At 55.9% G+C, this 24,175-nt stretch overlaps 11 protein-coding genes across 11 annotated transcripts; 8 read left to right on the top strand and 3 right to left on the bottom strand.

The window, feature by feature from the left end:
* Positions 1-566: 566 nt before the first annotated feature.
* Positions 567-2,516, top strand: DL89DRAFT_269715 (acetyl-CoA synthetase-like protein). The gene is made up of 3 exons (XM_040888397.1): positions 567-1,182; positions 1,206-2,121; positions 2,180-2,516. Exons 1-3 carry the CDS (start codon positions 587-589, stop codon positions 2,471-2,473), a joined length of 1,806 nt encoding a protein of 601 aa, XP_040741211.1. The 5' UTR covers positions 567-586; the 3' UTR covers positions 2,474-2,516.
* A 100-nt stretch (positions 2,517-2,616) lies between these two features.
* Positions 2,617-3,923, bottom strand: DL89DRAFT_324633 (uncharacterized protein; the record flags this gene model as incomplete). The annotated part of the gene is made up of 3 exons (XM_040891473.1): positions 2,617-2,637; positions 2,678-3,342; positions 3,392-3,923. 3 exons carry the CDS (start codon positions 3,921-3,923, stop codon positions 2,617-2,619), a joined length of 1,218 nt encoding a protein of 405 aa, XP_040741210.1.
* Positions 3,924-6,084: 2,161 nt separating this feature from the next.
* On the top strand, positions 6,085-6,789 carry DL89DRAFT_269714 (uncharacterized protein; the record flags this gene model as incomplete). Its single annotated transcript, XM_040888396.1, has 4 exons — positions 6,085-6,390; positions 6,460-6,519; positions 6,570-6,571; positions 6,597-6,789. Coding segments are annotated over 4 exons (468 nt in total), but the record flags the coding sequence as incomplete, so codon positions are not given.
* A 367-nt stretch (positions 6,790-7,156) lies between these two features.
* DL89DRAFT_56028 (uncharacterized protein) lies at positions 7,157-8,447 on the top strand. The gene is made up of 2 exons (XM_040891810.1): positions 7,157-7,282; positions 7,588-8,447. The coding sequence occupies exon 2, from the start codon at positions 7,605-7,607 to the stop codon at positions 8,241-8,243; it is 639 nt and encodes a 212-aa protein (XP_040741208.1). The 5' UTR covers positions 7,157-7,282; positions 7,588-7,604; the 3' UTR covers positions 8,244-8,447.
* A 1,594-nt stretch (positions 8,448-10,041) lies between these two features.
* On the top strand, positions 10,042-12,200 carry DL89DRAFT_275725 (uncharacterized protein; the record flags this gene model as incomplete). Its single annotated transcript, XM_040889344.1, is given in 4 exon segments — positions 10,042-10,737; positions 10,769-11,116; positions 11,576-11,610; positions 11,630-12,200. 4 exon segments carry the CDS (start codon positions 10,042-10,044, stop codon positions 12,198-12,200), a joined length of 1,650 nt encoding a protein of 549 aa, XP_040741207.1.
* Positions 12,201-12,321: 121 nt separating this feature from the next.
* DL89DRAFT_269713 (ubiquitin related modifier 1) lies at positions 12,322-12,819 on the top strand. The gene has a single exon (XM_040888395.1). The coding sequence runs from the start codon at positions 12,357-12,359 to the stop codon at positions 12,663-12,665; it is 309 nt and encodes a 102-aa protein (XP_040741206.1). The 5' UTR covers positions 12,322-12,356; the 3' UTR covers positions 12,666-12,819.
* Positions 12,820-13,279: 460 nt separating this feature from the next.
* Positions 13,280-14,069, top strand: DL89DRAFT_279022 (NAD(P)-binding protein; the record flags this gene model as incomplete). The annotated part of the gene is made up of 1 exon (XM_040889542.1): positions 13,280-14,069. One exon carries the CDS (start codon positions 13,280-13,282, stop codon positions 14,039-14,041), a length of 762 nt encoding a protein of 253 aa, XP_040741205.1. The 3' UTR covers positions 14,042-14,069.
* A 16-nt stretch (positions 14,070-14,085) lies between these two features.
* DL89DRAFT_269712 (WD40 repeat-like protein) lies at positions 14,086-15,640 on the bottom strand. Its single transcript, XM_040888394.1, has one exon. The coding sequence runs from the start codon at positions 15,555-15,557 to the stop codon at positions 14,097-14,099; it is 1,461 nt and encodes a 486-aa protein (XP_040741204.1). The 5' UTR covers positions 15,558-15,640; the 3' UTR covers positions 14,086-14,096.
* A 103-nt stretch (positions 15,641-15,743) lies between these two features.
* Positions 15,744-17,670, bottom strand: DL89DRAFT_269711 (isocitrate lyase). Its single transcript, XM_040888393.1, has one exon. It carries the CDS (start codon positions 17,470-17,472, stop codon positions 15,835-15,837), a length of 1,638 nt encoding a protein of 545 aa, XP_040741203.1. The 5' UTR covers positions 17,473-17,670; the 3' UTR covers positions 15,744-15,834.
* A 435-nt stretch (positions 17,671-18,105) lies between these two features.
* Positions 18,106-18,659, top strand: DL89DRAFT_269710 (ubiquitin-like protein). The gene is made up of 2 exons (XM_040888392.1): positions 18,106-18,269; positions 18,364-18,659. The coding sequence occupies exons 1-2, from the start codon at positions 18,214-18,216 to the stop codon at positions 18,527-18,529; spliced, it is 222 nt and encodes a 73-aa protein (XP_040741202.1). The 5' UTR covers positions 18,106-18,213; the 3' UTR covers positions 18,530-18,659.
* Positions 18,660-19,326: 667 nt separating this feature from the next.
* On the top strand, positions 19,327-23,468 carry DL89DRAFT_269709 (uncharacterized protein). The gene is made up of 8 exons (XM_040888391.1): positions 19,327-19,889; positions 19,981-21,058; positions 21,093-21,180; positions 21,269-21,492; positions 21,516-21,955; positions 21,981-22,005; positions 22,043-22,162; positions 22,206-23,468. Exons 1-8 carry the CDS (start codon positions 19,453-19,455, stop codon positions 23,139-23,141), a joined length of 3,348 nt encoding a protein of 1,115 aa, XP_040741201.1. The 5' UTR covers positions 19,327-19,452; the 3' UTR covers positions 23,142-23,468.
* Positions 23,469-24,175: the final 707 nt, after the last annotated feature.

Genomic DNA, 24,175 nt, shown 5'->3' with positions numbered 1-24,175 from the left:
GTGCGGGGAGCAGCCACCAGGTCCCCTTCTGCACCGCCTTCTGGTCAATGCAGGAGGCTCGTGAAAAGGTTAACCGGCAACGCGGGGCAGCGCATTCCTCGTTTGTGTATTGGTTGGCATGTGATGCAGCACCCGGTTTTCTTTGGAATGGCCATTAAAGCAATCGTTGGAGCCAGATAAAGAAGGCTGGCGCTCTGCAGCAGCATATGCCGCATTTGAATTGGCTTGCTGGGCGATCCTTCTTCCTCGGGGGCATCGCGGGATGGAGACGACCAAATATTCTCCTGTTTTGCGCCGTAGACCGAGGAACACAAAAGCCACCTGCAACCGGTCTATTTAAAGCGGGCACAGTTGTCAGCCTGGCCCTTTTCTTTCGCATTCTCCCTCACCCACCCTTTTTTATTCCTCACCTGTTATCTGAACTCTATTTTTCAATTACACGATGATCGGACAGCGGTCACAGTATGTTCCAAACTCGGCAGAGCCCGGGTACTCGGCAATTATGCGGCATCGAGACTACCCGGACGGCAAGCTGACGAACGACTTCGACGGGGTGGCGACCCTGTGGGAGGTTCTGCAGCGGGCGATGAGCAAGTGGCCACAGCGCAACTTCATCGGCATGCGGACGTTCAACGTGCGGACGCAGGCATTCGGCAGGTACGAGTGGAAGACGTATGCGGAGGGGCGCGAGCTGCTGGACAGTTTTGGCTCAGGCCTGGAGCACGTGTTCAGCAAGTACGTGTCGACTGAGTCGGCACGCAGTGCGCAGGCGCTGGGCATCTATGCAACCAACAGGTCGGAGTGGATGCTGGCAGAGTTCGGCGGGTTCCGATCGCGCAAGTACTCAGTGGCTCTGTATGATACGCTGGGAGCAGAGTCGGTGGAGTACATTCTGAACCACGCCGAGGTATCGGTGGTGGTGTGCTCGATTGACAAGATCCCGCGGCTGCTGCGACTGAAGGACAAGATCCCGTGCCTGAAGGCGATCGTCTGCATGGACACGTTTGCTACGCATGCGCGCAACCCAGCAGCTATGCCGTTTACAATCAACTCGGTGCGGGTTCTGCACGAGTGGGCCGAGTCGAAGGGCGTGGCCCTGCTGGATGTCGACCAGGTGACGGCCATGGGGCGCGCTGAGCCGACTCAGCCTGAGCCGCCGAAGCCGTCTGATATCTGCACAGTGTGCTACACGAGCGGCACAACAGGCAACCCGAAGGGGCAATTTCGACGCATGCTGGATACACGTATTCGGCAAAGGCCGCGTACCACAGCACGCCGACTGACGGGTGTGTGTATCTGTCGTTCCTGCCGCTGGCACACTGCTACGAGCGCAACATCAACTACGTGGGGCTACTGGGTGGCGGTGCTGTCGGGTACTACTCGGGCGACGTGCTGCGCATCGCCGAGGACGCGCAGGCGCTGCAGCCGACCATCATGATCGGCGTTCCGCGGCTGTTCAACCGGATCTACGACCGGATCACAGCAGCGACGATCTACGCGCCAGGCATAGCTGGTATGATTGCGCGCACGGCGATTTCGCAGAAGCTGAAGAAGCTGAAGCAGCCCGGAGGCACGGTGACGCATGCGTTCTGGGACCGCGTTGTCTGCCGCAAGATCGCGCAGTTCTTTGGCGGAAAGCTGGAGTTTATGATCTCGGGAAGCGCGCCCATCGACGCCAAGGTGCTAAGCTTCCTGCGCGTAGCCATCGCGTGCCCGATCCTGGAGGGCTACGGGCAGACCGAAGGCAATGCGACGGCCACTGTGTGTCTGATGGAAGAGAACACTGCTGGCCATGTTGGTGTGCCACTGCCGGGCGTCGATATCCGCCTGCGCGACTGCCCCGAGATGAGCTATCTGTCGACCGATCCCAACCCGCGTGGCGAGCTGCTGGTATACGGCCCGCATGTGTTTGCCGGTTACCTGCATGACGACGCCAGCACTGCAGCGACCATCGAGAACGGCTGGCTGCTGACCGGCGACATTGGCGAGTTCCTGCCCGACGGCAACATCCGCATCATTGACCGCCGCAAGAATATCTTCAAGTTGGCGCAGGGCGAGTACGTAGCGCCGGAGCACCTGGAAAATGTCTATACCAAGCAGCCGCTGGTGCAGCAGGTCTATGTGCATGGCGACTCGCTGCAGTCCGATTCTGGTAGCTGTGGCGGTGCCGGATCCCGAGACCTTCCTGCCGTGGGCCCACAAGCTCGTGGGCAACAAGGAGGCCACGCTGGAGGAGCTGTGCAAGGACGCGCAGGTCGTCGGTGCTTTGCTGGTTGAGCTGGTGCAGCTGGGCCGCAAGTCGAAGCTGCAGGGCTTCGAGATCATCAAGGCCGTGTTTGTCGAACCTGTGCCTTTCGACATTGAGACCAATGCTCTGCTGACCTCGACATTCAAGCTCAAGCGAAATGTCGCCTGCGACTACTACCGTGCGCAGATCGACGAAATGTACCAGAAGATCACGGCCAAGAAATAATCAATATACTAGCTCTGCTCTATCCATGAAAAATCTGTTCTCGAGTATCTTTGCCATGACTGGCTTTTCCATCGTAATGTACACCAGCATGTCCTTGGATGGCGGCGGGCTGGCCAGAATCGTGGTGAATCTGGCTGGATAGTTCAGCGTCGGACTCGCCCACGCTGGCGCGCCATTGCCGAAATCCACGCCATACATGTTGACGCGGCTGTGGTTGGAGAAACTCGCAAGCTTCCCGTGCATCGTCGAATGTGCTGTCAGCCGGAACATATACTGCGGATTCTCCTCAGTTATGTCAACATAGTCGCGGACAACCCCAGCATCGATATTATCCACTGTATTGCGTGAGCGCACGACGATCTTTGCCAGCCCCTCGAGCGTCGTCGGCGCATAGACCTCCTTCAGTGGATTGACGAAGTGCTGTATAATCAGCGCCCCGCCAACATACCCCTGGATGCCCAGGTGCCGGCGAGTGTCTACAGCCAGTTCTACGGGCTGGTCGGTCGTCCAGCCCAGCACACTTGCCAGCTTTGCTCCAGCGGCTCCAAGCCAGCTTCTCTTGCATGCTTCGTTCTGGCTCTGTCCGATTGTCTTGCTAACCAAAGCCACAATCATGTCGTTGTCGGAGATCCGCGTGCCCTCTGGTACGAATTCCTGGAGATCAGCACGCAGTGTATCGAGGGTGGTGCGCATAATGCGGAAGATATGGCCCTGGGTGGTTCCGTCGCCTAGTGCACTGATTGCCGAAGACACGTACTTATCCATCGGGATATGCGCAAGCAGGGTAGCCAGAATGCTGCGCTCTCTGAATATCCCCCTGGTCGTCAGGCTGCCCTGGCGCCGCACCTCCGGCAGGCTCTCCATTATGACTTTTCGGTCAAAAATGACGGGTGTGGCTTGGAATTCCTGTAGTCACACCTTGCATCTGCGCACAGTTCCTTGCCCACTGGTTGAGGAACTCGAAGCTGCCCTTGGCGTCAATCGCATAGTGATGCACATTGGCGAACAATATCAGGCCCGAGTTATCTGCAAGCCTGACAATGTTTATGTGCACCATCTTCAGACGCCCATGGGCATCGCGTTCCGCCAGGAACTCTGCCGTCACCGTATTCTTTGGCCACGCTGACCACGCGAATTTTTGCGCCTTCAACTCCCCATACGTGATTTGGCTGGTGGAGCATTGGAGGTCAGGCAGATTCAGGCTATCGGCATTGACTGTCAAGTAGCCGCGTCCGCAGTTATCGGTGGTGATATCGGCGAGAAGGAACGGGAAGTCGGCAAGGGTCTTGTACAATGATTTCTTCAGAAGATCCGTGGGCATGAAGTCGGGTGCAGCGTGCGTGTTCTCGTAGAAGAAGACGTAGGGGATATTGGTGAAGCACGCGATTGTGTCAAACGACCGCATCGGGATCGTCTGGCTTTTGATTGCGCCCAGGAATTCGCTGTCCATATTTTTTGGTTTGTTAAGAAACTATTGCAGTGTATCGAGACCCAGCGTCTGAGTAAGCTTTTTATATAGTGGTCCCAATATGCGGGCCTATTGTGGTCTAGAGGTTTTTACACCTTGCAAAATTTAGCTCCGAGTGTTTGCGAAAGGTCGGAAAGTCCGATTTGTCTGTGATATCTTGGCGATCAAATTTTTTTTTTTTGAAATAATGGCTCTTGGCAAACGAACACAGAGGTTTTATCAGAAACTCGCATAAAACATCAGAGATCGAGCATGATACAATTGGCCAAGGATGCCATGATGCGGATTTTGGATGTATGTTCATTGTGGCCTTGCAGCGTCTTGCACAGAGTTCACTGTGGCAACCCCACGAGGAAACAGGGCTGGCCTGTAGTCGACCCTGGGATGGAAGTGGACCGCAGGTCAGACTGGGCTTCCGGAGACTGCACTGGGTCGAACGCTATCGCAATTTGAGGATGTAGCTGAGCATTCTGATGGCGCCACATCCGCCATTATCCATACGAAGACACTATCCTGGTGTACAACGATGAAAGCATCGACAACAAGGCTGTGGTTTTGACCCACTGTTCAGGTTAGTTTATAGGTGGAGCTTTAATTCTCCAAACATACCAGTGTCAAAGACCGTGCTGTCTGATATATTGAAACGAAAGAAATAGCAGGATGAGAAGAGGCGAGTTTTTCCAGCGTGCACATGGAGGTGATTAACATGCCCGCCACCCGATAGGCACGACTTTGCGAGAGAAAGTACGTCTGAACAACAGAACCACTGTTCAAAACGCCCATAGAACCAAATGGAACACTACTCCATGTCAGAATCTCCACCGGCTGGCATATCCCAGAGCTCCACAATTGGCGCGTTATCTGAATTTCTTGCACCCGTCGCACATGCCGGTATGGCTCTCCCGATGTTCTGCCTGCTATATCCCGAGTCCTCACAGGGATAGCGTGCATCCCCTCTACGGTTCATAGCACCATTGAGATTTGGACAGAGAATGGCAAAAAGAATGAGTTCCCTACAGAGCCCCCATGCACTGGCTCTCTGCATCGCCGCAAATGAAATAAGTGAGACTGTTGGATACCGGAGAGCGATGACGGTACTCGTCTAGGATGCCTTCTAAGAATTACTATATATTCTTTACATGGCATCTGACGAAACGGCTCGCGTCAATATCTTGAAAAGATCGTAGTTTACGCAACTCCTGCCTCTCTACTTGCCAATGAGGTATTTTGTGATACACTCGTGATGCCTTTCCCTGATACTGAAACAGAAGCTAAATAGTCTTATATTGAAGGGTGTGCCAAATGAAGGAATCCATTTTGTAGAGCAAGGATCTCGCCCAGGGATAACTCAAATACAGGACTAATGTGGATACAGGCAGAGCCAGTGATAAAGGTCGCTGAAATCCATGTTCCTGAGCCCCTAGGAAAGATGAACGCTCCTGATTATGACCACATTATCTCCCAGTCTGAATAGCGATTGTGCTAACTGTAGATCCAGCATACCATGACTGCCATCATCGCTCCTGTTTGTGGAATGGTACTGGGCTAAGGGTATCGGCCAAACATTAAACACCAAATGCCAAACACCAATTCAGCTGCATAGATAAATTAAACGAGTTAAATATATGCAGCAACTCTACTGTGTCAAAGCATCATATCTTGGCCAACAATGGCGATGTTCTACATCTGCGGCTGGAGGGTTCCGTCATCATCTGCATTAAACTTGGGAGACCATTTCACCTTTTTGCAGTGAAATCAAACAGGGAAGGAAATCAAGAGCTGCATCTTCAGCAGAAAACCAAACAAATGGAGCGGTCATTCGTTAAAATGTCCTAAAGTGGAAGTTGGTTCCTCTTCAATCTTGGCTATGTAGAAATGGAAGTTTCCAAAGTGCCTTGGGGTTTACCTCTGGGATTGCTTCCTTTCACAGCTGGCAACGCAGGCAGCCCTTCCAGTATACCTCTACTTCCTTCATTTTCATTTTGCTATAATTCCTATTGATCAAAACCACAAAATGCGCACTTTTACCATTCTCACTGCCCTCGTCTGTGCCTTTGGCGCTAATGCCGATACTGGTATCCCCTATGACCCTAAATCGCCTATCAACGTTTATCAGGAGCTGTCAAAAACTATTCACGGAGAGTTTCCAACCACCTTTCAGCCCAAGGGAAAGCTCTACGTGTCATACAACAGGACAGTCGATAGCGGAATCATCCTAACCCCAGCCGATACTTCAACTGAGCCAGCAGTCGTCTATGAATCTGAGCCATCAAAGTTCTACACTCTAGCGTTTGTCGAAGCGGATGACTATACATTTTTCGTTCGCTCAAACGGCTTGACACGCAACTGGCTGGTTGTCAATATTCCGGGAAGCGACATATCCAAGGGCAACTCAACAGCAACACCATATCTCGGGGCAAAAATCCCAGAGTGCGGCTCGACAGTTTATGTTTTCGCACTTGCAGGAGCAGCCGGGGAGAGATTCCTGGCTTGAGGTGTCTCTGCTTTGCGTGAAAAGTTTGACATGAAGAACTACTTCGCCAACAACAACATGACGCTGATTGGGGTCAACTTCTTTGTGACCTCTATCTAATGATCATAATCCTTGCACGCGTGATGGACCTCCAGTCGTATGTCAATGGTAGGCAAAACTAGTCTAGCGAATAGTGCTGCTAGTAGCATTCATGCTGGATTCTCTCTACTGTTGGCAGCAGCTTTTGCCATGGCTGCTGCTGGGGTCTCGAACTTCTTTTAATGGCATTGCTTTCCTCTTTGAACAAAAGCTCCACCTTCAAATATAAACGCATGGTATTCCATACAGATATCCACAATAAATGAATGAGCCGTCTACATATCCTGGCCGATACGAATCGGCTTTGTTCGGGGTCAATGCAGGCGTAATCCCTGTATGCCCGATTTGATTATATGATCGGCTTTGTAGCCGTTCTTCAAGTGCCTCAGTATTTGCTACCTCACTTCATTCCAACTCTTCAATTTGCGCATTCACCAAGCTTTTTATTAACACTTTCGGTAGGTACCTCAATGCAGTCCAGTGGGCACTATTAGTTTAGTGAGCCGGTCGATGATGGTTATCTAGTAAAAGGGTTGAGGCATAGGCCGCTATCGCCAAGGCGTACGAATAGCACAGGGAGAAAGCAAAACGGTCTTTGGCGGGGCAATTGGCATTGCCAGAGCGTGTCAGGGGACCACAGCAGCAGCACCGGGCCCTTATTTACTGTCAGACGCAGATGCATACAGAGAACGTGCATGTGCGTGTCTTGTGGGGCATACATAGACAGCGGTTTTATAATAGGCGGCCATCCCTTTGTACTCGTTTGTGGGTGCACTCAGTAGGGTGGGCAGCCAGCAAAGCTGGATTGCTCTGGTCGTAAAGGCAACCGCGTACAGGTTTAACACGATGTAAAGAGGTGCATGCATGTGGTATGAACCGGGTGTGCTCGTTGCTCTTGTTCCAATGATTGTTTCTTTCACAGTTCGTAGCAACTGCCCTGTGCTGGTTTGTGCTCCTTGGCTCCGGTCTATCCTACTTATGAAATGAAGTTTGTTCTGAGACTGCACAGCAAGGCTGGGGTGTCGGATGCATTCGAAGCAGCGCATGCATGTATGCTAACAGCATCTTCAGTAGTAGATCGATTTCTATACATGGAGTCGGTGGTCGGATCAGATCACTTGTATCCAGCTCGGCGGGCAGAGTTCTGGCAGGTGCTGCTCTGCATGGGGTTTGACCCCTCGGCCGCATGCACAGGCGCATACTCGGGATTGGCTCTGGAGCCCACAGTGTTTGAGAACGGCATCTACCACACCAAGGCAGCAGAGGTGATCCTGCACTTTCTGTTCACACAGCTGGATGCGGGGCGATTCAGGCGCGAGTTCTTTGACTGCTGGCCTGTATGCGATCCACGGCAGTCGCGGGATTTCCGGTCACACTCGTTCAAGTGGCTGGAGGAGTTCAAAAAGGACACAGCGAATTGGCCCGCAGACGTGCCGGTTCGGCGGTCCTACGTGGACGAGTGCCGCGGAGTGCGGTTCGAGGAGATGCTGTGGACGCTGGCGAAACACACGGCGCTTCATCTGCTGCATGGCCCATGGCGCCCGGCGCTGAAACACGCCTGTGGCCGATGTGCCAATCGGCGAGCGCGGCAAGCTGAGCCACCAGCAGCACGAGCAAATAAGCAAGGCGCTGGCGAGCTGCCGGGCACGGTATGCGCGGCTGGACAAGAGACAGAATGCAAGCGCAGGCTGCATGGCGGCGAGCCGAGCAGGATCTGCGAGCCGAAATAGGCAGCGCCCGCGAGGAGCGCGACAAGACACGCCATGCATTCCGCTCGATGCGCCGAGCCCTCAACTCAGCATGCCCCGGCACTGTTGCCGTGCCAGGAATCGAGGCTAGTGCCGCCGAGGTGCAGCAGGAGCTGGAGAAGCTGGCCTGAGGAGGCCCGGGGACTGTGGGCGGCGACCAGTGGGTGGGTGGATGCGCACCGGGCAGCCATCGAGCAGGCTGATGCTGTGGTGGAGCAGCGGACGGTCCCAGTGCGGCTCGACGGAATCCGCGACCTGCGGCTGGCACCGGCTAGGGTGTGGGCGACGTGGCTGGCGCAGAACCGCGTCCAGCCGTTCCTGGGCACATCTCTGGATCTGCAGGCAATGGCGCGCATGGCAGCAGTGGGCGTCACGGCTCTGCATGGGCATTTAGGCGACAGGCCACAGTGACTTCAGGCTGCAGGGAGCTGGCACTTTGCCGCTTCCCAAAGTCAAAGACGATCTGCCGAGGCTGGAAGCGGCGATCCATGCGCAGGGAGCGCGTGTTGCGCGCCTGAAGCGCCTGCGTGGACTGCTTGGCCAGCAGCGCGCGGCGATCCATGCGCGTGTTGAGCAGGCGCCGGAAACTGCAGATTCCCCCATGGCTGGCGTTATTTGCGCCCTGGAGCGTGCTGAGCTGGGCGCTGATGATGCAAAGAGCAGCGTTGATGCGGGCGGTGGTGGCAGCAGGATGCAGCGGCTGGCGGAAATGTGGGATGGTGTGGCCGGAGAGGAGTACCCGCTGAGCGTGCTGGATGCAGCCTGGCCGACGGGCTGCCGGGCTGCGTCATCAGCGAGCAGGCCATCGTCATCGTATGCGGGCACAGGTAAGCGTGCATGTCCTATGAATAGGCCGAGAACTCATTCCGGGATAAAATGCGGCATTTCGTTTCTAACACGGTCTTCTTTTTCTAGAATCCCCACACGGCCTTAAGCATAGACGTGCAGAGGATGCATCTATGCTGCATAGCAAAGACGTACACGGTGCGAGCAAACGGCCGCGGCGCCAGGAGACAGTGGGCGACATAGACCGCATGCTGGCAGATGAGGTTCCAGATTTCCTAGTCTGATACCCCATGGCGGCGATCATCCATGTCTCCGCCTGTTCTTCCAATTCCCGCCTCTCCGTCCGACCTTGGCGAATTTCAGCGGCCGATTGTGATTGGCAACGCTGTGCCAGCCTCATGGTTCCCTGCCCAACACCGACCAGACACATCCCTGTTTTTTGTATCATTTTCCCGCCCAACACTGACTTCGCGCAATACCAGAACACATCCGCTGTGTCGCACAATACGGAATGATGTTTGGACTTGCAATTGTCTACTCTTTTTTTGAGAGCAGAAGAGCGCAGTGCTGCGCTTTTGCTCACTTCGGCCTGAGGAGCCTCTATTTAGATGCGTGTGCGCCAAGCGGATTTGGTGCGGAGAATGGTTGGCCAGAGGCATGTCAATGAATGCGTGCCGGCCAGCAAGTCCGGTTTTTTATCTGTATTTTTAGAAAGCGAGAAGGGGGAGCCTGCAGGTATAAAAATGGACTCGGCCAGGCCGATTCAGAAAGGAAAGGGGGATCCTTTTCGAAAAAGCGAATTAAAAAAACAGCGTCCGCTCTATTGTTGGTTTATTTTTTTTTTAAATACAAGCTCACGTCCTCTGCTCTTGCTTGGTGCTTTCGGCACTCTCTCTTCCCCTCCGTTCATATTTTCTATACTTCTACCTCTTTTTCCATCTTCTTTTCCATACCGACACACCTTTTTTATTTTATTTTATTTGAAACGAACACAATGCTCGACTTGCGAAACACGGGCGCCCTGAGCGTTCGGGAGCACTCGCCAACGCTGCTGCACAGGTTCGAGCTCTGGATGATTAATGACGGCAAAAAATACGTGTACCTTGGGTTCTGGCTGGCGATACAGGTGATCATCTATGCCGTGGCCCTGGTCAACTACCAGTACAACCCGCTGTGGCAGAACGCACACAAGATGCTGGGGGTGGGATTTCTGACGGCGCGGTCGGCGGCCTTGGCTCTGCACGTGGACACGGCGCTGGTGCTGTTTCCGGTGTGCCGGACTGTGATTTCGTGGATCCGCAAGACGCCGCTGAACCGCATTATTCCGTTCGACCACGCAATTCTGTTCCACCAGGTGATCGGCTACTCGATAGTGTTTTTCACGCTGGTGCACGCCGGCTCGCACTACCACAACTACTACGTGGTGTCGCAGCAGACGGGGACGCCGTACTTGAAGCTGCTGTTTGCGACGGGCCACGGCCTGACCGGTCACATTATGATGCTGTGCATTCTGCTGATGGGCGTGACCGGGTACACCAAGGTGCGCCGCAAGCACTTCAATCTGTTCTGGAACGTGCACCATCTGTTTGTAGTGTACTTTGCGTGCTTTTCGATCCACGGGGCGTTCTGTCTCTTGAAGCCCAACACGCCGCCGTACTGCAAGAGCGGCGCGACCTTCTGGAAGTACTGGGTGGCGAGTCGGCGTCTTGTATCTGTTTGAGCGGCTATCGCGCGAGTGGCGGGCTCACCGGCGTGCCAACGCAATGAAGGTGCAGAAGGTGATTCTGCATCCGGGCAAGGTCATTGAGGTGCAATTCCGCAAGCCAGCGGGCTTCAAGGGCCAGGCCGGGCAGTATGCGTTCCTGAACTGCCCGGCGGTGTCGACTGAGCAGTGGCACCCGTTTACCTTGACGAGCGCGCCGGAGGAGGACTATGTGTCTGTGCATATTCGCGTGGTGGGCGACTGGACACGCGCATTTGCCGAGGCGCTGGGCGCGAAGGGCGACCACTGGAAGGCGCTGGAGCAGTCGAAGGAGCAGGAGCGGAATACCGAGGGGCAGCGCCCGGCGGTTCCGGCGGGGGAGGCGGAGAGCCGGCCGAGCATGGGGTATGCGCCGATTCCGCGGCGGCGGAAGAACACGGCGCTGTCGGCGAACCGCCCAAACACGATGCTGCTGGTGGACCAGTCGGACAGCCTGCCGCCGGTGCCGCGCCTGACGAACGGGCGGCGGAGCCGGGCGGGCTCGGGCCTGCTGAGCCGCCTGTCGTACTATATGACGCCGGGGTCGGAGTCGCGTCTGTCGCAGGCGTCGGATGCACGCGGCCCGTACCACAACATGGACATGCGTGGGGGCCCGCCGGTGCCGCCGATGCCGTCGCTGAAGCAGCTGCAGGACTACTACCTGAAGCAGGGCGAAGAGCCGGATCCCGCGGCGCCGACCCCCGAGGCGGATATGAAGGAGCTGCAGGCGATCGTGAGCGGCGAGGTGGCAACTCCACCGCCGGTTGCGCCGGTGGCGCATGCCCAGGCAAATGTGCTGCCGCAGGTGCTGATTGACGGGCCGTTTGGGTCGGCGTCAGAGGACGTGTTCAATCCACGAGATTGCGATGCTGTTCTGCGCGGGCATCGGGTGCACGCCGTTTGCGTCGGTGCTCAAGTCGATTTGGTACCGGCTGAGCTACCCAGAGGGGGCGTTCCGGCTGCGCAAGGTGTATTTCTTCTGGGTGCAGCGGGACACCAAGTCATTCGAGTGGTTCCAGGATCTGCTGAAGGCGATTGAGGAGGAGGAGGACATGCGGATGGAGACCGACGCGGACATGCACACGTACTATCTGGGGCGGAACGACGGCGAGCAGATGATCGAGATCCACACGTACCTGACCGGCCGCCTGAACGAAATGCAGACCCAGCATTTGCATCTGAACAACGGCGAGCTGGACCCGATCACGGGGCTGCGCAGCCCGACCAACTTTGGCCGCCCGAACATGGACGCCATTTTCAAGGCTGTGGCCCACAAGCACCCGGCGACCGACGTCGGCGTGTTTTTCTGCGGCCCGGTCAAGCTTGGCTCGTCCATTGAGAGCGCTGCCAAGAAGTGGTCGAGCGAGGGCCAGGAGGGCACAAAGTTCTACTATAACAAGGAGAACTTTTGAAGAAATGCCGCTCCCCGTCATCTGTCTGTTAACGCCCCTGCCCAAAATGTGGTAAAGGTTCTCCATCTCGATGTTGTACCATTTTAACGATCTTTTTTTCATGATTTTTTCATTCCATACATTTTTACTTTTTCTTCTCCGATATTCTTTCTTACCATGTCTATAACCGTGGATGTCGAGTTTTCCGGTGGCCTCGAGCTGATCATGAAGGACAAGGTCAGGCAGGCCACCGTGTCCTTGCCGGCCACAGCCGATGGTAAGCCGACGACCGTGCGCCAGGTGATTCTGTATGTGCGCGACAACCTGGTTGCCGACAAGCCGCAGCTATTTTCGACCGAAAACACCGTGCGGCCCGGCGTCCTGGTCATGATCAACGACAGCGACTGGGAGGTCGAGGGCGAGAATGACTACCAGGTGCAGGACAAGGACAAGGTTCTTTTCATTTCGACTATGCATGGCGGATAGACGACAATATAGGAAATGCATCTTTTAAATGGCAATGTTTTCTAAATGGTGACCGGGTCAGAGCATGGCTAGTGTGTGTGCATGTGTTACGTAGCTTGGACTGACGTGCTGTTAAGCAACACGCAGGCTGGTAAATGGAGTACAGTGGAATATGCTGTGTTGATAGCTAAGCGGGTAACTGGGCTCATAGTTCGCCAAGGTGCCTGTGGTTGTGACTCATGGGGGTGTCAGTGAATCAAATATCTATGTTTATGCATTGGTTTTAATAATCAGCAATTAATTGATCGGATGAAACAGTCATGTTAGGTGACATTACGGGCAAAATCCAAAGGTCATGCGGATCTTGCATATGTATGCAAGCAATACATGCATACCGCACCATCACTCATGCCCATCATGCCTGCAAAATTAGGATAGCAGATCCGCTTGTCAGTCGATTCCGGCCATTTTTCCTATTTCTTAAAAAGACCGACACCAAAATGGCACGGTTCTAACACCCGGGGGGAACCACCAATAGTCCCGACGGCTATAAATGACGCATACTACGCAGTCCCTCCTCTCACCGCCCTACCTGCAAACCAATATACCTTCAATAATCGTATTTCCTGGCCACTATGAGCTTGAACAACATTGTCATCGTCACTGGCGCCTCACGCGGCATCGGCAGACAAATTGCACTTTATTTGCTGTCCAAGGATGTGTCTGTCGTCGGGCTAGCCCTTAATGGCGACGCGCTGCTTGCCCTTGAGGAGGAGGCCCCAAAGCTATCGGACACGGCCAAGTTTATTCCAGTCATCGGAGACGTCACCGACGAAGCTGTCCAGCAGCAAGCCGTGGCTGCAGCAGTGAAAACCGGCACCCTGGTCGCCCTGGTCAACAATGCCGCCGTGGTAGAGCCGTACGGAAAGGTCGCGACCACAGATTTAGGTGGGTGGTCGAAAATCCTGGCCATCAATGTCGTTGCACCGGTTGGCATGATCCAGAAGTCCCTGCCGCATTTGCGCCAGACGGAGGGCCGGGTTATAAACCTGACGTCGATTGCCAGCAAGGTCCCGTTCTTGAACATGTCGAGCTACGGGGCGTCCAAGGCCGCACTGAACCATGTTAATGAGCTCCTGGGGCTTGAGGAGCCGCGCATTACGGCAGTTGTGATTGACCCAGGAATCGCCGATACCGACATGCTTGATCTGGTTATTGATGGCGCCGAGCGGTCTGGCGAAGAAGGTACTGCGGCGCTCAACCACATTAATGGCAATAAGATTGGTGCTGAGCTACCGGGGCGCGTCATTGGCAACCTAGCCCTGTATGCGGACCACAGTCTGTCAGGAAAGTTTGTCGCCTATGGAGATCCTGAGCTGGACACGTATGCGCAGTAGCATCCACATATGGCATCATATATACATTGTTTTAATTTAATGCTACACGTTGGGTTCAGAATGGGAATATAAACACCATGCGGCCGGGCGAGGACAGGATATTGGAGCTATCCGAGTCCGAGTCAAACTCATCGTTGGACTGTGGGTAAGGCACAGTGTTGTCAATAATCTCCACCGACTCTCCTTCATGGTGGTCGAACCGCATTATGCCACTGAATGTCTCTGTCCAATACGTGCATGTTAAGAGCGACTGGCTTGGGTGCCATGATACATCGCGCACAGCTACGCCCAACTGGCTGCGGCGCACGCCCATTTCGGTATAGAGCTTATGTCTAAGCGTTCCATCGAGATTGTATATGTACACGCTGCCGTCAGCCGATCCCGTGTAGAGATACCGCTGGCCAGTGGTATGCAGCGGCGAGAACGCGCAGCGGATCAGAGTGGAGTACACTGTGTGGCCCATGTATGTCATGACAGACAGGTCGTTGGCGGCCTGGACCCTCTGCGGGTTGTGCGGATAATGGTAGTACCGGTAGTCGAAGGCCGTGTACAGGTGGTTGGAGGCGCTCTTGCTGTTTGATATTTTGCGCACATCCCACAGCTTCATTTTCTGGTCCTTTCCATTGCTGACCAAGTACCGCCCATCGCCCTTTGCTGCCACATGTGTAATGCCTTCGGTATGTCCATGCCAGTTGCCAACAGGCAAATCCGAACTGGGCCGTATGCGGGTGTCCCAAAGCCGGATCGTGCAGTCGTCTCCGCCCGAGCACAGCAAATGCGGATTGTGTGATTCAAAGAAGGCAATCGAATTGACGTCTTCCGAGTGCGCGCGCACGAGAAACAGCCGCTTGCGCGAGGAAAAATCCGCCAGCGCTATATCGCCAGCGCTGTTTCCCGTAGCGATATGGCCGCGGGCCGGCGAGAACGCCAGCGACCAGACACTGGCGGCGGACCGAATGATGCGGCTCTCCTGGTCGGGCTCCAGGTCGTCTGTCGACAAATCATACGACTGCGGATGCTCGCCCAGCCTGCCTATCTGCAGGACCGAGTCGTCGGCTGAATAGGCGACAAACTCGTTGTCGCTGCTGATTTTGGTGTCGGTCACGGTCCACCGGCCGTAGTCGGCCTGCATGGTCTCGATGTGCCGCAGGCGTGCGTTCCCGTCGACCTTGTAGATTTTGACATTGAATTCCTGCGAGCTCTGATAGAACAGACTGCCGTCGGCGCTGAATCCGGCGTTGTAGATGCGCGAGGACGAGCGCACTATCTCGCCGGTCAGCGTTGCCGGCAGCAGGCGCAAGGAGAGCGTGCTTTGGGGGAGCTGCCGCAGTCGCCGCTGCATGAGCAGGCGGGGCAGGGGCAGTGTGGGTAGCTCGGGGAAACTGCCAGAGTGCAGGATACTGTTGAGGCGCTCGCGGTGCTCCTTCTGCTGGTCGATTACCTTCTGGCGCTTGCGTGTGATGGGGCCAGAATAGCTGGCGTTGCTGGGGCTGCGGGCACGCGTGTTCCAGGGCATTTCAGAATTAAAAGTAATAGTCGCAATTGGCCTTCAGGAGAATGAGGCAGGAGAAAGAAAAAGACAAGGGGTGACTGCACGGGCTGTAGGCGGGGACGAAGGAGGGGCTTCATCTAGCACTGCTGCCGATTCAAGTGGCTGACAGCACCAAACACTCGCCATTGTCCGACAAGGAGGGGGATACACCATGTCCAGTGACCTCATCACTGGCGCCAGGTGGTGAGATGAGAGGAAAATGGATACATTAATGGAAGACACATTACAGCGATAAGCCCGTTTACTTGAACTGGGCCTCGGTGACACCAGCGCCCATGGCGGAGGTGGCCGAGACACCGCCGGAGGCAATGGACATGAGCCCGTCGACGTAGTGGGCACCCGACCACTTCTGGTGGGCCAGGGTCTCGACACCGTTGGCGCGCTCAGCACGCTGGATGCCGTCAACATAGGCGTACATGCCGCGCTTGGCGTAGCTGCGGGCAAAGACATCAACCGACAGACCGGTGGCGTGGAAGCCGCCAAGGGTGATGAACTGCCAGACGAAGCCGAGCTTCCCGAGGCTAGGCACATACGACTCCATGTCGGCGTCGGTGAGACCGGCGGCGTCCCAGTTGAAGGACGGCGACAGGTTGTAGGCGAGCCACTGCTCGGGGTACGCGGCGCGGACGCCGGTGGCGAACTCCTCGGCCTGCTTCAGGATCGGCTTGGCGGTCTCCATCCACAGCAGGTCGCTGTAGGGCGAGTAGGCAATGGCGCGCATGATGCAGGCGGGGGTGCCGCCGCGGTAGCGGTAGTAGCCCTCGCGCGGGCGCGGGGCGTCCCAGTCCCAGAAGATCTCGGAGGCCTTGCCGCCAAAGGTCTTGATGGACAGCGCACGGGCCTCAATGTTGGACAGCTTGTTGGCCTTGGCCACAAACTCGGCGATGGCAGCGGCCGACGCCCCCTGCTGCTTGGCCCAGTCGGCCACGGCCTCCGAGAACGACTTGATGCCCGCCTTGTCGCTCCACTCCTTCTCGATGCGCTCCAGGTCGGCGCCCGTCAGCCCGCGGGCCTGCGCCTGGTTCATGGCGGTGGCCAGCGGCGGCAGGCTCGGGTTGGTCGATCCGAGGATGAACGGGTGATCGCGCGGATCAATGTTGCTGGTCAGCAGAGTCGCTGCCTCAGCATCGGTACGCGCAATCAGCAGCGTCTCGGTGCCCATGATGTCGAACTGCGCGCGGATGGCCACCAGGCGGTTGATGTGCTCGGATACCGGGACCAGCACCTTGCCGGCCATGTGCCCGCACTTCTTGGTGCCCGCAGCCTGGTCTTCGATGTGGATTCCGGCCGCACCGGCCTCGACGAACATCTTGGCCAGCTTCATGTTGGCGGTGATGCCGCCGTGCCCGGTGTCGGCGTCGGCAATGATGGGCCGCAGGAAGTCGACAAACGGCAGCTTGGCGCGCTCGCTGATGGGCAGCGCCATGCGCTCCTCGTTCTGCTTGCGGTCGTGGAACAGCTGCGCCTTGAACAGCTGGTCGACCTTGTTGGGCAGCGTGTCCATCGGGTAGTCGGCGAGATCCGGTCCCGGCTCGTTGCTGCTGCTGGCCGTCGACGACGACTGCCAGCCAGACACGTAGACGGTCTCGAGGTACTTGGCCATCTGTGCCACCTGGATTGGGTCCAGGCATCCGAATGTGTGCGACGGCGTGCGCTCGGCGAAGCGCTTCTCAAACAGCGCAAACACCTTCTTGGCCTGGTCGTTTGACGGGTAGGTGGGCTGGATGGACCCGCGCTTCGAGACGATGCTCTCGGCGGTGTACGGCCGGGTGATGCCGCGGAAGCGGGGCGAGTTCCACCACTCCTTGACCTGCGCGACCTGCTCCTGGAAGCGGCGCTCCTCAGCCTCGACAATGGCAGCGGATGTAACGTTCGACATGGTTATAGGGAATCAGAAAAAAGATGTGTGCTAGTGGGTGGTTTGCTAGTTGTCGGCTCTGCAATGCCCGGCGGCAACATGCCCCGGTATTTATAGCGAAATGCTTATCTCGCTCTTAGTCGCCGCCAGCACCTGAAACCCAGCTATCTCGCTGCTGGGCACCGGAAAATATCATTAGCCCTGGACCTGCGCGCATCTGTCAGAAAGCAGCCAATTTCTCCGATGGCCGGGTGCATGGAAGCTGGAAAAATAGAAAAAGCAGTCTCAAGAGATAAGCCAATTCGATGAATTCCCATTGTGCTCTGCCCGCAGGCGGCTTCTTCACATGCCCGCTTGGGCCGCTGCCGCGTGAAACCCCCCGGCGTCCATTGGCTCGCTCTGGGACGGTCCATGTGAAAGGGCCATTGAGTCATCTTCAGCGAAAACCCCCTTATAGAAAGCGCTGGCACAGGTTCAGCCAGGTCTGCAACTGGCAAACGCAATTCCTCAGGAGACGTGGATCTTTGGTTGACCCGGTGGTCCGCTGGCCGGGGGATACCCCACGATCAGCCAATCACGCACCCATAATCAGCCCAGCGTCGGCCATCGCGCACATCTCGCTGGAGCGGGGTGGCCGTGCACCAGCGCTCCGGGCTCCCCGCCTTGCCAGCTACTTTCTATTTAGTTAACAGTCACCCAGGAACGTTTTCCAATTATTTCCAGCAGGAAAAACGCCCCCCATTTCCCTTTGTCCCAGTAGCCATGATCGAGATTATCTGCAACGACCGCCTGGGCAAGAAGGTCCATGTAAAGTGCAAGTAAGTTGGTTTTGCGATAGGATAAAATGATAGCGCGTGTGAACAAGGACGCCCAGGTGCCGATAACGGATTACTGATCAAATCAGAAACTTAGCCCGACTGACAAGATTGGCGATGTCAAGAAGCTGATTGCGGCCATGACTGGCACGAGACCCGAGAAGATCACGCTGAAGCGGTGGAACTCGGTGTTTAAAGACAACATCACGCTTGACGACTACGAGGTGCATGATGGCACCAACATTGAGCTCTACTATACATAAGCAGCGTGCTGTCTCAAGTATACTGCACTGCCCACCAACGCAGCTATGCATATCCTTGGTCTGCCATGGCCATATGTATAGCCACAGCAGCAATGTTTGTGCGGAAATAAATGCTACTGTCTTGCCCAAACCGTCGAGTAAAATGCTGCATTTTCCATTGTACGACAGCTGCAAATGTCAATCAAAATGACACAGCGTTCAGTGCACATTGTCACTTGCGCTGATTTCTATTTGCATAGACACGTACTCGTAGGCTTGGACTGGATAGTATGTATACGCTATGCTGGAGCGGCCATTCGTACCTTCCACCAGGCATTACAGGCGACATCAGCTCTATCTCTGTCAGCAACAGAGCGTGCGGTCCGACTGGGCGATCAGCTGATTTGATCCCGAGTGGCAATCGATAAGAGCAGTTGTGATCGCATTGATGGCTGTGCTACGCGCCTTCCCCCTCACGCAATGCACAATTCTGTCCCAGCCCTGCGACCAGGCTGCTGGTTCGTGTATACCCAGCGGTCTCTAGAGAGGATCGATCTCGCCGGAGGCCAGAGCGGCTGGCTCCCCCCGGTGTTCTCCGGTTGAAATACTCCACCTGTCTCGCCTGACAAGACAATGACAGGTCGTCATGGAACTCTTGGCAAATCAAGAGGCAGTATTTTTGGATATCTCGACAAGATTTCTCTAAGCATACTCCCCAACCGCTCAAAAGCCGGACCCAACTCCCATTTAATGGGGGACTGTTTTCAGAAGAGACCGCCAGTTGTTTTGGTTTTTCTTATACTTGCTCCCCTCCCCTGTCTTCTAGCTTCTGAATCTGCACGCCTTGCCTCATTAATATTTTTTGCAATCTTTATTTCCCGCTTCTCCCTTCCTCCCTCCGTTATTTAAAGCTCCTTTTTATTTTTTAGCGAGATTCCGAGACAATGACCCGAGTAATCTCGCGTGCCGCCCGGCGTGTGGCTCGCAGTCCCATTGAAACCATTGCGTACTGCACAATTGCGGTGGTGTGCGCGTGCTATTTCGTGTGGCAGTCGGTCAAGCAGGACAAGCTCTTCTCCAACGGCGACAGGGCCACGATGTTCCCGACGCACTCTATCAACTACTCACGGGCCAGCGCCTCCTCTCCCTTCAGCCTCAGCGAAGCCTCAGAGGGCTCGGCGCACAAGCTCCAGCTGTACACAGTATCCGTGCACAATTCGATTTCGACCCGGTCCCAGACGGTGCAGACAAATAATGTCAAGAACATTTCGGGCGTGTTCAAGAAAATCCAGTCGGCCAAGATACCCGGCGGCGTGCAATATGCAGATATCGCGTTTGCCGATGTGTGCGCCAGGGATGACCAGGGCTCGTGCCTGGCAATGTCGCCAGTGAATCCGGATGTAGCACTGGTGGCCGATATGCCAAGTGAACCAAATTGTGAACCCCGACTTTGGCTATTTGCTTATTCACAGGTCCCCACAATCGCTGCTTGTGTTTGCACTGAATGCCACCACCGACGAGCAGCACGCTATGGCAAAGCAGTGGACGTCAGGCGTGGGCAAGATGTTGGCAGAGAGCGGTCTGCAGCTTCTGGATGCAGGCGATGCGTCAAGCGACATGCACAGCAGTGGCAGGCCCACGGTCCTGCTGCAGGTTGTGAACCGCGTGTACCTGCTGCTGGGGCAGGCCACGGTAGGCGAGGTTCTGCTGGTGTTTATGAGCTACGCGATCACGTTTGCGACGTTTATCAACACGTTTGCGACGATGCGGCGGTACGGGTCGCAGGTGACGCTGGCGCTGTCGGTGATGTTCTCGGGCTTCTCCGCATTCGTATTTGCGATCCTGGTCGCGCAGTTGCTGGGGGTCAAAATCAGCGCGGTGCTGCTGACGGAGGCGCTGCCGTTCCTGATTATCTGCGTGGGCTTTGACAAGTCGCTGACACTGACGCGCTCGGTGCTGCTGGCAGCGTATGGGGACCGCATGAACAGGCGGGGGTCGTCTGGCAATGCGGAATCTGGCGAGGCGGCCAATGGGGATGTGCATACGACTGCGACTCCGGCGCAGATCCAATCGCAAATCACTCGAGGAGTGGACAAGTGTGCGAGCCGGCTGGTGAAGGACTATCTTTTCGAAATCAGCATTCTGGCGATTGGCGTGTGCTCGCGCGTCGGGCAGCTGTACGAGATGTGCGTGGTGTCCTCTCTGCTGCTTCTGTTTGACGGCTTCTTCTTGTTCACGCTGTACACGGCTATCCTGACGCTGAAGCTGGACGTGATTCGGGTGCGCGCGCACGGCAGAAAGCAGGCGTCGAGATCCAGCATCACGGATACCTTTGAGAATGATGTTGTCGGCGACGAGGCCAGCCCGGCGCTGTACAAGCAGATTGTGCTGAAGGCGCTGACGGACGACGAGGCGCGTGGCGAGAACAAAACTATCTGGCGGCTCAAGTCGCTGGTGCTGGGCGGGCTTATTCTGATTTCGGTCATCGAGTCTGGTGTTATGTCGACCTCGTTCCTGACCAAGTCCCTGGGCTGGGGCGTCCAGAGCAGCGTGACTACCGAGTCTCTGGATGCCAATGACCAAGCACGATATGATCAACCAGCTGGCAAAGCATCTGGTGCCGCTGGTGGCCGGCAGCAAGCCGCGCGCTGTGCAAGTGACCTATCCTGCCGGTCGCCAATTGGGCACTGCCGGGTACCCACAGCGCTCCTAGCGGGCTGCCGATTGACATGCTGAACACGTCTGGCGTTATTATTGCAGTTCTGGCCTTGATCGTTGCCATTTCGCTGGGTGCCAACATCTACCTGGCCATGTTCAGGGGCGCGGCGGTGGGACCTGCCGCGCACAGGTATGGTGCCAGCCATGAATTCTACGATGCAGTGCGGTCGTCGAGCGGCGCGCCAAGCGTGGCTTCGACCGACGACGGATACACTGAGGATGCAGTCTCCGAGCGCAGCGCGGCTTCGACCGCAAATACCGGTTCCGTGCGTCGGTGGATACGGCCCAGCGTATTGAGCAGGCCACTCGCAAGCTGCGCGGTGGGGTCAGCAGCGAGGGCGCCCCTGCGCACGGCATTGCTTTGCACTCGACCTCGGCACTGTCGTCCCTCGTACCGCGCATTGACTCGACCACGGACATGGTCCTGAAGCGGTCGCCGTCGATGCTGGTCAGCGCGCACGGCAAGCAGGCGCTTCAGGAGGCCGATGCCCATTCGCCCGAGGTGGACCCTGAGCACGTGCGGTCTTTGGAGGTGTGCAAGGTAGTACTGGAGTCGGAGGGCGCCAAGATGCTGAACGATGCGGAGGTGATGACGCTGGTGCAGGCGAACGTGATCCCTGCATATGCGCTGGAGAAGAAGCTGAACGACGACATCCGCGCGATCAAGATGCGGCGGGCGATCATTTCGCGCGCCTCCAAGACCGGCACCCTGGAGACGTCGAAGCTGCCGTACCACCACTACGACTACTCGAAGGTTCACTGGCCAGTGCTGCGAGAACGTCATCGGCATCATGCCGTTGCCCGTGGGCGTTGCAGGTCCCGATCCGGATTGACGGCGAGCTTCTGCATATCCCAATGGCGACCACCGAGGGCGCCCTGGTCGCGTCGACATCGCGTGGCTGCAAGGCAATCACTTTGGGCGGCGGAGCTCGCACGGTTCTGACCTCGCGACGGTATGACCCGCGGCCCGTGCCTGCAGATGCCCGATGTGGTGAGGGCGGGCGAGCTGAAGATCTGGCTGGAGAGCGAGGAGGGCTTTGCGATGGTGCGCGATGCGTTCCAGTCGACGAGCCGGTTTGCCAAGCTGCTGAATCTGAAGGTGGCGCTGGCCGGACGGCTCTTGTACGTGCGGTTCACAACCTTTACCGGCGACGCCATGGGCATGAACATGATCTCCAAGGGCTGCGAGAAGTCATTGGTGCTGATCCAGGAGCAGTTCCCGGACTGCGAGATCATCTCGGTATCGGGCAACTACTGCACGGACAAGAAGCCGGCGGCCATCAACTGGATCGACGGCCGCGGCAAGTCCGTGGCGGCCGAGGCGGTGATTCCCGGCGACGTCGTGCGCAGGGTCCTGAAGACCACCGTCGACGACCTGTGCCGGCTCAACATCTCCAAGAACCTGATCGGCTCGGCCATGGCCGGCGCCATGGGCGGCTTCAACGCCCATGCAGCCAACACATTGACCGCCATCTACCTGGCCACGGGCCAGGATCCGGCACAGAACGTCGAGTCGTCGACCTGCATCACGCTGATGGAGCCGGCCAATGACGGCCGCGACCTGCGCATCTCGTGCAGTATGCCCAGTGTTGAGGTCGGCACTATCGGTGGCGGCACGACACTGCCGCCGCAGGCCGCCTGCCTGGACATGCTGGGCTGCCGCGGCCCGCACAGAGATGTGCCTGGTTCCAATGCCCAGAAGCTGGCACGCATTATCTGCGCGTCGGTGATGGCGGGCGAGCTGTCGCTGTGCGCAGCCCTGGCAGCCGGCCATCTGGTGAAGAGCCACATTGCTCTAAACCGCGCGGTGCCGGCGACCCCCGCAAACACCCCCAGCGCCGTCACCCCGGCGCCGTCGGTGGCCAATATTCCGGCGATGAAGGCCATCCGGAAAGAGTTGGCTGGCGAACAGTAATCGAATGGTAGCCCTGGCCTTAAAATCAATATTTCTATTTCCTCATGTCGTTCATAGCTCCACTTTTTCTATTAAATCTTGCAAAACATAAGCAGTCTCCCTACCAAAACGCGAGGCAAACGGGGTTTTGCTTACATGGAGATGAGCTGGCATCGTGAGTGTAGAAGTACATGCTGTGTATCATATCTGAAGTTACCCAAGGAGCTAAGAATCAGTAAGCCCTATGTCGTTGATTTGGTAGCCGTATGAGCCATACATCCCTGTATGTCTACGCTGTCACAAGGATATGGAGCTGTACAGGGCCCAATGACAAATACACACTTTGCGAGAGATGTGGAATATTCTTTATTAGCTAACTCTATATAGACAGTTGTTAAAGCGATTCCAAATAATAGTAATCATAGTAAACAGGCTCTGTTTCAAAGCCTCCTATTTTAATACGGTCTCCGTCATCCATAATGTAAGCGATATGAAAATGTTGTTAGCGGAAAGAGGATGACAATAGTGGAGGAAAGTGATATAAAAGATAAAACTTTTTGAAAGATGTAAAGACATTTAAATTTTACTTTTGGTATTACCTCGGTTGCACTGAAAAATTTTCTCTCAGCAATGTTCCCACCAGTTCACAATCTTCCGTGACGCCACTCGCCATTCACCAGCTCCTTTGCCTTATTGCTCTACGCCCAAGATCATTGTTCACCTCTTGTAGTGCATGGCACATTGGAATAGATGTCGCAGCTGAAGCTGTCCAGGAGCTTAAATCAGTATACCTTAAACCGGTAATACAGCAGTCATATGCAATATTCGTATCTGTGTATCTCTGCTGACCCATGGGTGACAAGTTGTACATGGCCCAATGACAAATATACATGTTGTGAGAGATATGGAATACTCTTTATTAACCAACTATAGATAGTTGTCAAAGTGATTTCATATAATAGTAATCATAGTAAACAGGCTCTGTTTCAAAGCCTCCTATTTTAATACGGTCTCCGTCATCCATAGTGCAAGGGTAATGCAAGCGTTGCTTGTAA

The sequence above is a fragment of the Linderina pennispora genome (assembly GCF_002104995.1).
Source record: "Linderina pennispora strain ATCC 12442 chromosome Unknown DL89scaffold_13, whole genome shotgun sequence".
Classification (NCBI taxonomy): Eukaryota; Fungi; Kickxellomycota; class Kickxellomycetes; order Kickxellales; family Kickxellaceae; genus Linderina; species Linderina pennispora.
The sequence above is the reverse complement of the archived record's forward strand: the minus strand, read 5'-3'. Positions and strand labels throughout refer to the sequence as shown.

Bases quoted from the DNA above. Each gene is read 5' to 3' on its own strand.
- DL89DRAFT_269715 (XM_040888397.1), top strand. From the start codon at position 587: ATGAGCAAGTGGCCACAGCGCAACTTCATCGGCATGCGGACGTTCAAC. The intron at 2,122-2,179 runs GTGCATGGCGAC...CCGGATCCCGAG, and splicing joins CGCTGGTGCAGCAGGTCTAT to ACCTTCCTGCCGTGGGCCCA.
- DL89DRAFT_56028 (XM_040891810.1), top strand. From the start codon at position 7,605: ATGGAGTCGGTGGTCGGATCAGATCACTTGTATCCAGCTCGGCGGGCA.
- DL89DRAFT_269713 (XM_040888395.1), top strand. From the start codon at position 12,357: ATGTCTATAACCGTGGATGTCGAGTTTTCCGGTGGCCTCGAGCTGATC.
- DL89DRAFT_269712 (XM_040888394.1), bottom strand. From the start codon at position 15,557: ATGCCCTGGAACACGCGTGCCCGCAGCCCCAGCAACGCCAGCTATTCT.
- DL89DRAFT_269711 (XM_040888393.1), bottom strand. From the start codon at position 17,472: ATGTCGAACGTTACATCCGCTGCCATTGTCGAGGCTGAGGAGCGCCGC.
- DL89DRAFT_269710 (XM_040888392.1), top strand. From the start codon at position 18,214: ATGATCGAGATTATCTGCAACGACCGCCTGGGCAAGAAGGTCCATGTA. The intron at 18,270-18,363 runs GTAAGTTGGTTT...TCAGAAACTTAG, and splicing joins AAGGTCCATGTAAAGTGCAA to CCCGACTGACAAGATTGGCG.
- DL89DRAFT_269709 (XM_040888391.1), top strand. From the start codon at position 19,453: ATGACCCGAGTAATCTCGCGTGCCGCCCGGCGTGTGGCTCGCAGTCCC. The intron at 21,181-21,268 runs GTCGCCAATTGG...TTATTATTGCAG, and splicing joins GCAAGTGACCTATCCTGCCG to TTCTGGCCTTGATCGTTGCC. The intron at 22,006-22,042 runs GTCATCGGCATC...TGGGCGTTGCAG, and splicing joins CTGGCCAGTGCTGCGAGAAC to GTCCCGATCCGGATTGACGG.